The sequence below is a fragment of the Zeus faber genome (assembly GCF_960531495.2).
Source record: "Zeus faber genome assembly, chromosome: 1".
Taxonomy (NCBI): domain Eukaryota; kingdom Metazoa; phylum Chordata; class Actinopteri; order Zeiformes; family Zeidae; genus Zeus; species Zeus faber.
Genome location: NC_137193.1, coordinates 16,277,060 through 16,288,568, shown reverse-complemented (window position 1 = coordinate 16,288,568; position 11,509 = coordinate 16,277,060). Strand labels below are relative to the sequence as shown.

The following is an 11,509-nucleotide window of genomic DNA, read 5'->3' as shown; positions in this document are numbered from 1 at the left end:
ATAGTATTAAATTCATCAGTGAAACCATATTGTGCTGTCACTCAATCCCTGTAGGTTGACCAAAATTACTTCGACCCTAACCCTACCAGATGTACAGAGAGCGTACGTTCCAAAACCTTCATCCAGCAATACCGCCAAATGGCACCAGGGGTCCGGGGACCACCGGCTGAGAAACACTGATTTCGAGGGGGTGGGGGGCAAGTTTCCAATGATAAGAAACAACCCAGTTTCTGTGCCTAAGACGGACAACAAGTAATGACATGAAATGACAAAGCAATCTTGACCGATTGCTTTGTCACTGAATGGGGGTCAAAATGATATTTAAGTTGATCGAGTTGAACCATAGCGGGAATGCGTGGTTCTGAAACCGTGCGGCTGCGGCTGCGGCTGCTGCTGCTGACTGGACTATGTGGAGGGACCCCGACCGGGTGTCGTCCAGTGGGACAGGCTGCTGTCTCGGCCGCCACCGCCCAGGAGGTCCAGGGGCTTTTCTATGGAGCATCCTTCTATGGAGCATCCTTCTATGGAGCATCCTTCTATGGAGCATCCTTCTATGGAGCATCCCGCTGACCTGCTCTGGAGCCCAAATAACAAGCACCCCACAGCCTACATGTACACGCAGCCCACATCTATCAGTAATCATTAGGGTCAAGCAATTGCGAGTGTGAGTTACAGGCCCATTATTATTGACACGATCCATTGTGTAATCGACATGATGTCATTCACGTCACGCATTATGACACTTCAAAGATGGTGCTGGAAACGCCGAATACTGTACGACATTGTGGCTCACTGCCCGCTGGGTTGATGCTGAGAAATAAGGATTTTGTTAAAATACTAAAAAAATATATATGAGCGGCCGTCTGTTCTTCAAGAGGACTCCAGTCAAGATTCATTTTTTGCATTGAATCGATTTTTTTTTTTGAAAAGGGTTTAGCTACGTCCGAGGGTGCACTGATCAGAGCTCACCATAAACGGCGCAAAGTCGCCGTTGTGACCGCACAGCGTCAATGACCGCCGGCGTTGATTTGCGGGACCCACGGGGAGACAATTCCCACTCTACCTAAACAAAAACAAACGCGGTGAAACACTCTGACGGGAGTAAAACCAGGGCCAGGCCGAGGCTTTCAAGTCAGTCTTTTTAGATTTCATTCTCAGCACAGGGCTCCCGAATTTAGGTTTGGAGCGGTTTACGCCTCGCTTCTTCAGGCTGATAGCTCTCGTCGTGTTGGCGGTTTGAGTGTGAACTCATTTCACGGTTTCAAATTTGTCAGTCCACAATATAACTGTGATTAAAAAAAAACAAAAAAAAACAATGGGAGGCTCCATTAGAATGTTGGATTTTAATTAGTATGTCGTACAACAATAAATAACAAGTACATTATTATTAGTATTATTTTTATGGATTCACTATTGCGAGAATAATGTCAAATTTTTATTAGTTGAATTCGCTGAACCCTCCAATAGTTCCCTCAGCGCACGCAGGCACGCACGCGTTCAAGCCCGCCCGCACACACACACACGCACACACACACACACACACACACACGCACACACACACACACACACACGCACACACACACACACACACGCACACACACACACGCACACACACACACGCACACACACACACGCACACACATGCACACGCGCACACACGCACGCATGCACACACGCACACACACACACACACGCGCGCGCGCACAGAACCCTCTCAAAAGGAAGTCATTTGGGATTATTTACATGTGAAACGGCGCGATGTGATTATCATTATTATTATTGGGGTTTTCTTTTGCTTGCGAGAGTCAATCAGGATCTAAAATCATTCAGAAGGTTTTTTTGGGTTTTGTTTTTTTTCAGAACGTCGTTATGAGGACACGCTCAAGGTGTCCTGACCACCCCGATGTCCTCCAGATGCCGGTGGGAATTCAGGCGTGCTGTCCTTTTAAACCACACACACGCACACGCACACGCACACACACACACACACGCACACACACGCACGCGCGCACACGCGCGCACACGCACACAAGCACACGCACACACACACACACACGCACACACACGCACGCACACACGCGCGCACACATACACACACACACACACACACACACACACACACCACCGAAGACATTGACTGACTGTTATGTATCATTTATCTACATTATTATATTATATCATATTATATTATATTATATTATATTATGTTATATTATATTATATTATATTATATTATATTTTATCATATTATATTATATTATATTATATTATGTTATATTATATTATATTATATTATATTATATTATATTTTATCATATTATATTATATTATATTATATCATATTATATTATATTATATTACATTATGTTATATTATATTATATTATATTATATCATATTATATTATATTATAGTATATTATATTATATTAAATTATATTATATTATATTATATCATATTATATTATATTATAGTATATTATATTATATTAAATTATATTATATTATATTATATCATATTTTATCATGCTATATTATAATATATTATATTATGGTGTATCATATCGTATGATGTTATGTTTTGTTATATTATATCATATAATATAATATTACATCATATTATACCATATATTATATCATGTAATGTTATATTCTATTCTATTATATTCTATTATTATTTATGTTATTTGTTGGAATAAGACAGTTATATATTCCATAACATTTACCCTTTTCAGATCCCTTCAGCCTTCCGGTCATGGAGGTGAGCAGCGGGAGCACAACGTCCATGTGAGACGAAGACGATAATAATCCCAGAGCGGCGAAACTTCTGCGCTGCGCCTCGGCTCCGCGGGGATGTTCCGTGGCATACTGGCGCTGGCTCCCACGGCGGTGTCCCCTCCAGCTGCCCGCGGCGGTGTCCAGGGGGGTGGGGGGCGGGCGGAGGGAGGAGGGGACGGGCTTGTAGTTCCCGGGACCCCTGAAGCGGTGGTCCTCCGTGGGAACGATCGGGGGGGGGTCAGGTGTACGTGTTCCTCCCCCGTCCGCCTGTTGAAGCCTGCGGGGGTTCGAGTCCACCCGATCACGTGACCGCGTGCGCACTTTGGGTGATTACCACAAGTGTGTGTGTGTGTGTGCGCGCGTGTGCGTGTGTGTGTGTGCGTGCGCGCGTGTGACGGCGTGGACGCTCTCTAGGGACGAGACACACGAGCGATTCGTTCATAACGAACGGATCTTTCAAACGACTCGGGCGTCGGGAGTCAGTCCGACACTCGAGGTGGCAGCGGGGGAGTGAATTTCCAACTCAAACTAGAGGCGAAAAAATAAACGAGTGCACGATTAACTCACGGATTTACACTTTGCCCCCCCCCCCCCCCAAATAAATAAATAAATAAATAAATACTTTTGACAAAATGAAATTTATGAATGAATTCCATTCACCAACTCTCCAACCTGGCGAAGACGGAACTGCTGGTCTTCCCGGCCAAACAAGGTATTTACGACAACATTGATATTAAAACCGACTCTCTATCTCTTGTTCCTACCGAGGCCGCAAGGAATCCTGGTGTCATTATCGATGACCAACTGACATTCTCGGCCGTCTCCCGGTCCTGCCGCTTCGACACTACTCGACATCCGAGAAGCCAGGCCGTACCTGACCCAATATGCCACCCGACTGCTGCTACAAACCGTGGTGATGTCCCGTCTGGACTACTGCAACGCCCTCCTGACGGGCTCGCCGGCCTGGGCGGTGAAGCCACTGCAGATGGCGCAGAATGCGGCGGCGCGACTGGTGTTCAACCAGCCCGAGAGGGCACACGTCACTCCGCTGCTCATGGAGCTCCACTGGTTACCTGCAGCCGCCGGCATCAAGTTCAAGTCCCTGATGCTGGCCTACAGAGTGATGGCTGGGAACGCTCCCGCCTGCTTAAATGCTCTTGTAAGAGCACACGTTGCCCCCCCCGGGTGCTGCGCTCGTCAAATGAGCGTCGCCTGGCTCTGCCGGCCATACAGCCACGGCAATCCAGGCTATTCTCATTTGTAGTTCCACGTTGGTGGAACGAGCTGCCAAAAATGACCAGAGCGGGGGCCTCCCTCTCTGTCCTTAAGAAGCACCTGAAGACCCAGCTCTTCAGAGAGCACCTCCTCTCCTTACTTACAATTACTTAGCTCCTAACTTACAATTACTTAGCTCCTAACTTACAATTACTTAGCACTACCTACCAGTGTTTATTGTTACACTAACGTCTCTGTCGCAATGTAGCTTGAATGTTATTCTCCCTTGTAAGTCGCTTTGGATAAAAGCGTCTGCTAAATGACTAAATGTAAATGAGCGTATGAAGTATAAATTCACTCGACTGCGTTGCACCAACTAAAAAAAAATAAAAAAATAAAACGAATCGCAAAATCAGACTCTTCCCACTGAACGACTCGTTCAGAACCGAGTCTCAAAGAGCCGAACCCTTCATCACCGGCCCCTTGAGGCAATTTAACATAGAAAAGCAAAAAAAAAAAAAAAAACCCCAAATAAAAACAGATAAAGTACCAAAAAAAATCCCTGATAGTATTAAACATTAAGTATTAAAGTATTTCTAATAAATATTAAGAAATGCAAAATAGCTGAAAAAATACATAATTGAAACTTTCAATGTCATTTATTTTTATTCAAAATAGATTGAAGCGTCTTCATTCGACACCACATTGTCGCCACGTCATTTCACACAAAAGATTGGTGCACCACCCGATCTGGGCGTGGTCCAACACCCAATGAGTGATCTGTATTTTTTTTTTAATTTTCATTTTTTTTTTGTTTACTCCAGGGCTTGTAACACAAGCTTCACCATGACAGTTTTTTTTTTTTTTTTTTTTTTTTTTTGATTCTGGTTTCGATTCCGACATGTCAGAATTTGTCCTGAACCGAGAACTAATTGCGCCTCGACGGGAGGCGGCTCAGCCGAGCTCGGCCTCCGCAAGAAACGCGCTCCCCTCTCGGCTGCAGGGAGAGGAGACGCCACCAAGGCCCGACCCAGTAAAGCCAACCACCGCACAAACTCCCGGAAAAGGTGGAGCCCGCCCGAATAAGCGCCATCATTTCTCGAACTCGTGTGCGTCAAATCGGTATTTCAGGAGCGCGCAGGCAGGGCCGGGGCTGACATCATCCCTCGTAACCCATCGGTAAAAAAAAAAAAAAAAAAAAAGGGTCTGTGATTTAAAACGAGCGACCCCCCCCCCCCAATTCCACACCCATCAGAAAAAAACGGATCGCGATGAGATCTCACCGGTGCTCCCACGCTCCGTCAGACGATGCACAAAATGAAAAGCCAATCCCCGCCCCCCGCCGGGGCCTTGTTTTGTAATCTCAGCCGCCGGCGCGCTATCAAGATGGGCTGTGCCTCAAAGCAAACTTCAGACGGAGACTCCCCCCGGACCGGCGCTCTGCCGCGGGGATCGGGCGCTCATCTCCGGATCCCTTCCGTCCAAAAAAGGGAGATGAAGCCGCTCCCCGCCGCCGCGCTTGTCCTTCTAGGGCAGCGGGCGATGGGCCCCCGTCACCCTCCGCTGGCCAACAGTCTTGGCTCCCGCTCGGAAAGGGCTGCGCGACGGCGTGAGACGATCAGAAGGACGGGGGGTCCGCCGGGGGTAGGGGGGCACGTGCGGGCTCCGAGGGGCACTCGGGGGTGACGGGGGGGGTCACAGAGCTACAGCCGCGCGTTTATTCATGACTGAACTGCTCAGCGAGCTGCGTCCGCTCCGCGCCGGCCGCCGCAGCCGACTCGCGCCGGGGGAAACTTGGGTTTGCTCTGACAAATATGGAAATGACTCCCGAGACCCGGCTCCTCGACACTTCAGGAAACCCCGGCGAGGCCCTTTTCGGAAGGGGCTACGAGGGGTCACGTCAGGCTGCGCCCGCTCTCGCCTTCGGGCTGAGCCTTTGGGGCGTGTTGTCCTTGACGACGACAGGCAGCTCCGACTTGGGGGTCCCCAAGCCCCCGAGGCGGAGCTGTGACTTCCACATAATGTCCAGAGCGTGACCCTCAGCGGGGAGGCGTGTCTGCAGCCCGCCCACACAAGAGTGTAAGCTTGTCCCGGACGCGAGGAAAACACGGCCCGGCCGCTCAGCGTCGCGACGCGGCGTTGACCAGAAGACGACATCGAAACCACCCAAAAAGAGGGCGATGTTAGATCCAAAGCACGGGCTTCGTGTGTGGGAGGCCAGATGCCGAAAGGCCATCGCGCGTTCCTTCCGTGTTTATTAAAAGTGATTAAAATCAAATACGCGTGTCGGCCTCCTGCAGAGCTACTGGCTGCTGCAGACCTGCCCGCTACCGCTACGGCTAGAATGGTGTTGGCAGAGAGGGAACCTTGCAGGCCTCCATGGCTTTGGATGTTTCCGGAAAGGTCACTTTGGCGCATGATCATTTCCCTCCTATGGATAATTGTTGCTGCTGTTTGGTTTGTCTATTCTGCATGTCTGGCCGCTTGGCACGTATTGCTCTGCGAGCCGTTAACACCGGTGGTGCCAGCCAGCGAGGCAGAAGGCTGGATGACAGAGGAAAGGAATTAAGACCCAACAAGTCATTAAAATGCCAGATTCACGAGGTCCCTGAAGTTCCAAGCATCCCTAGGCCATGATCTCATGTGGCCTAATTAAGTCTGCTCTACGGTTAAATCGCGTCACAATATCTCTGAGGTAAGTCTATAAAACAAAGTTTTTTTAAGCAGAAGGCTTTTTTTTTTAATGTCAGAATGGAACACCCCAGAGCACAGTGCGAAACAAACATACAAACAAACAGTTTAAAGGACACAGCTAGACACGGTGGCTGCCAGCTAAGCTTAACAGCCTGCATTCCGTTACATTCACATATAGTCCGTCTCTGAAACAGCAGTAAATCTTCAGCCCCCTCCGCGGACTTCCCAAAAGGATATAATTAACTTTTCTAATGAATTGATGGCTTTGCTCAAAAGGGAACTGACGGCTAAAATAAATTTACTTCAATGCCCATTTAAACTCCATTTGGCCCCTGTCAGCATGATGTATTTTCCGTTCTATGGAATTCAGCTGCGAAAACAATGTACAATGAGCGTTCCCATCCCAGTAGACCTGGTATCATTAGCTTGTGAACTGACTTTGTACCTTGGCAGGGAAGTTATTGTAGCCCTGCCCGTGTATTTTTCAAATCTGAAATCACGTCTGAAATACTATCCTCCAATATCAAGAGGGCTTTCACCAAAACCGATACAGAACGAATGTGCCTGTTGGACCGAGCAACGCCAGTCCACTCACAAGGGCACAGAGGCCTCTAAAGCGGTTGCCTAATCGGCGCCGTGAGCTGAAACGTCTCCATTGACGATACGGGACGACCAGGCCAATGAGGTGCGAGGGTGAGCTGTCAAAGCAACAGGGCAACCATGCACAACCTGAAAGCTGAAGAAGGCTCCGATACGATCGATCCTTGTAGCCGCTCAGGTGAACCCCCTCCACCTTCACTATCGAGTTGTGGAACTACGGTTGAGGGTCGCATTGGTTCCCGGGTCTCCGAGGGGCCCCAAGAGCGCGGGTACAGATCTGAAGGGGGATGCACGTCCACATGCACGGCCGGAGGACGCACTGTTGTCGGTAAGGGGCGGGAATTGCTTCGTTACGCTACTGATCCAATGTGTAAATCCTTAAGATGTACGGCAGCTCCTCACCAGTCATCTGGTGTGCCAGAAGGAACAATGTCCAAGCTGACTTTTGGGCTTTGGCATGAGTTCATTTGATGCTCCCACCACATTCCCTCGGGCGTAAAATGAGTGGGTGATCTGAGGGTTGGGGCCTGACACAGGTCAATGATTCTCTGCATGGGTGGCCCCACATGCGGCTGATTGGCGGCTGCCTCGTGCGCACCTTGTCACTGGGTTACCGCTGCCATAAATCTAATTCACCAACATTAAGGGGCTGCCGATTCAAACCATAAGTAAAGACAACAACCGTAAATCACGACGAATAATTTGCCATGGGGATAAGAGGGTGGGCTGATATGAACAGCAAAAGCGTCGACAAAAGATCGATGCGCGATTCGTCGAGGGAGAGAGAAAGGGTTCCTTGTAGTATTCTCTACTTCTAGCAAAGGCCTGTAATTAGAGCCTTGGTGGAAAAACTGCCAAACAAACCCGACTTGGTCTTAAAGCGAGACCTCGTTATTATTAGATCTTGGGACGTAGAGACCAGAGGAAAAGGCATCTCCCAGAAAAAAGAAAAACGGGTGTTTTCTTTCCCTGAGAGCACTCACGGCTAGTTTCGGTCTTTATTCAATCCGTCGACAAGGTTCCCGTTTACATCTGCCGTCACCGGGAATGAGAGTATGGAAGCTGAGCGTGTACAGCCAGTGTCTGGCGGAGGACAGCTCCTTACCCCATCGGTTTAATTTAAACTAAATGATGGCCTCGGATGAGCAGGGCTCGGGTTGCACGCGGGCGAACGGGAAGCGGGCGGGGTGAACAAAAAAAAAAAAAGAAGAAAATTGCAACCGAAGCCATGCTGGCCATTGCTGGTATGCAGCGGTGCCATATCTTGGTGTCCTGAGCCATTCCCATCCTTTCATTCCGAGGCCACCTACATAGTGGCGCGGGGCTTCTGTTTGTGTGCACCCATCAACCCCCCGCACGACCGCAACTTCATCCAAGCCTGCCTGGGGAGCGCGTCTGGGTCAAGGATCCACTCAAAATAGTGACCACCTGTGCTTGTGTACACGGCAGGATCCTCTGTGATCTCGCACACTTTCCAAATGCGTTCGCTATTTACTGCGGATGCTGGAGCTTCTGCCTATTTCCGGCAGCAGAGACGCTGAATGCGTTGGGGAGTTGTCAGATAGTGAGGCTGCAACCAGCATGTGTCAACTCTTCTTTAAAATTCCAAAAGCCGTCTCTCGATAGAATTCAAATAACGCATCTGATGTGCTGGAGTGCATTGCAGAAAGCACTCCTAAAGATGCCGCCACCTTCATTTCTCCCAATCTCACACTACAATGTTGTCTGAGCATTTATTTACTGTATTTGGATATTTTTTTAACAAACAATCCATCAGCAAAAGCAACCGCAGAAATAGCAACTGTGAATGTTGAGTTGTATTTCTCACATTCCGGGCAATTTAACAACATGAGATGAAAACGAAAACAACAACAATGTAATAAGCTTATTCTTTTGATACATACTTTGGTTTATATTGCATAATTGCTTGATATTTATCTCAGCAGGCGTGGGCACAACATCGACGTGGAATTGAGCGGACAGACAGTACAGATGATTCTTGAAATGATAGTGTGAAATCCTCAAATCTCTGTCACATAGTCCTGAGACTTTAAAACATCGTAAAACGACCCCCCCCCCCTCCATTTAAAATAAATAATTAAGTTAAAATGCTTCCATTGTAACGCTGCCTCCACAGCACCGGCCTCACGGGCAGAAACAGCCTGAGCAGAAACATCACAAGTACTATAGGCCGGCGTGCGCTCGGGAGGGGGCTTTTGATTTCAGAACTTCCCCCACTCATGAGGCGGCGATGATATGCTCGGCAGAATAATTACAACCCCCCGCCTTTCACGTCTACGTGGTTCGATTCAAGTAAGCGAGCAGAAGCACTCTCTTTCTAGAGGTATTTCTCGGCGCAGCCTTCATGTTCACGGCAACGGTATGCACTCGATATGTCGGGGGGGACGAGTGGTTCGAGAGTCTTGCTGGTTTTTCAGGTTCCTGTTGGCGAAAGTGTTCCCGGTACTCCTTAGAATCCCCGGAGCACCTGAACACCTCCAGGTGCGCCCAGCCTCGGCTAAATATTTGCACGCAACGCGTCGGGCGGTTGCTTGCAGTATGTCATTGAGGCTGAAGCCAGAGACTTTGGATCGTCCGTGATGTGGCACATCTGCGAGCCCTGACGGGGGGCCAGAGCCTGTGGCGGCGCGCCCGCTGCTCTGCTGCTCTGCTGCTCTGCTGCTCTGCTGCTCTGCTGCTCGGCCGGAGGAGAGATGGAGCCGAGGGGAGGGGATGAGATGAGACGGAGCAGAGCAGCCAAGTGAGAGGAGGCGGGGGGGGGGGGGGGGGGGGGGGGGGGGATGGCAGCGCTCTCGGACTCTGGGAGGGGAAGGCACCCTCAGCATCCCCTCTCACAAATCCCCTCAGTCAGGTCCTGGATGACTCCCGCCTTCACCAGCTTGATCAGGAACTCCTTCTCCTTCGATATGTTGTGAGTCCATGACTGCACGGGAGAAAGCGAGAGAGAGAGAGAGAGAGAGAGAGAGAGAGACGGGAGGAAAGGGAAGGAGGTTGAATTACAGCTAAGGTCAACCAACGCCGTGGAATTATTTCCCCTTTCAAACTTTATCTTGCCTTTTGTCCAAAGTTCCAGGGGGAGGTTTCAGACAGTGTGACTTTCATACGTCATTAGAAACGGGCGACGTACGGAATTTATTCTTCCAAAGGTGTAGCTGTATTCTAAGTTCACACATCCTTTGTGAATGAACTTGAAGAGATTAAGACGGGGACCAAGGGTGGTTTTAGGTTTTGCCATGTTTTGTTTCTCAAAGGAATTCTATAAGTGAGCGCATGCCTATGTGTGTGTGTGTGTGTTTGTGTGTGGGTGTGCGCGCGCATGGTCGGACATAACCGAGCAATATAGAATGAAAGTTATGCAAACAACTGGGCGTCAAGTTTCTTCCGTAGAATGCACTCACAGGGCCGAGTGTGCCCCCCGTGAACCCCCAGACAATTCCGTCAAAACAAAAACTCTGGATTTAGGAACAGTTTGGGAATGCGCAACAATCAGTCGTGAGGAAAAGGTTATGCTCTATCATGTATGTACATGTTATAAGCAATTTTTATAATTACACACAACAGGGTTTCCGTGATGCCAATGGCGTTCACGAGGTTCACACACAAGTGCAACTGGCAGAGAGGTGGAGATGGAGCCGCAGAGCTCCTCAGGAAAAAAACAACAACATCCCTTGCATTCCGTGGCCAAACTGCCGCTGAGTGGACCGCCGTTGAGTGAGATAACAACGGGTGGTGCTTGCGGTCGTGTAGGTAACACATTCAATCCGCGCTTCAACCCATAACCCGGTAACATTTGCTCGTTACTTTTTGTTTCCGGAGAGGAGATCCAACGGGCTTCCGTCGTGCGTACCCGCTCTCACCCAGCGCTGCTTGCGAAATGCCAGAAACATTGAGCATTCTGAGTGGATAATTATCTGTTGGTGCTGTAGAGAGCAGCTCTGGCATCTCAGGCGCAGTTTGTTCTTGTTGGAACCCCGCAGGGACGGTCCACTTACTGACGGAGGAGGAGGAGGGGGGGGGGGGGGGTCACAGAGGTAAAAGAAAAGAAAGGGCAGATTTTAAGTCGGGGGAGATAGAGCATTTGCCCTTGACTTTTTACTTTGTGCTCTGCCGTGCACTGAAGGTTGGGAATCCTCTGGGCGTGGATCAGAAGCGGCTCCGATAATTACACTCCACTACTTGCACATCACAAATTGCCGCGATCCT

The 11,509-nt window shown here is 49.1% G+C and overlaps 1 protein-coding gene across 1 annotated transcript in view; it reads right to left on the bottom strand.

Moving 5' to 3' along the window:
* Window positions 1-9,062: 9,062 nt before the first annotated feature.
* The window catches only part of st3gal3a (ST3 beta-galactoside alpha-2,3-sialyltransferase 3a), a 29,172-nt gene continuing 26,725 nt past the window's right edge, over window positions 9,063-11,509 (bottom strand). The window contains exon 11 of the mRNA XM_079998366.1: window positions 9,063-10,229. Coding sequence (XP_079854492.1) covers window positions 10,125-10,229 — 105 coding nt within the window. The 3' untranslated portion in view covers window positions 9,063-10,124. The remainder of the gene's footprint in view (window positions 10,230-11,509) is intronic.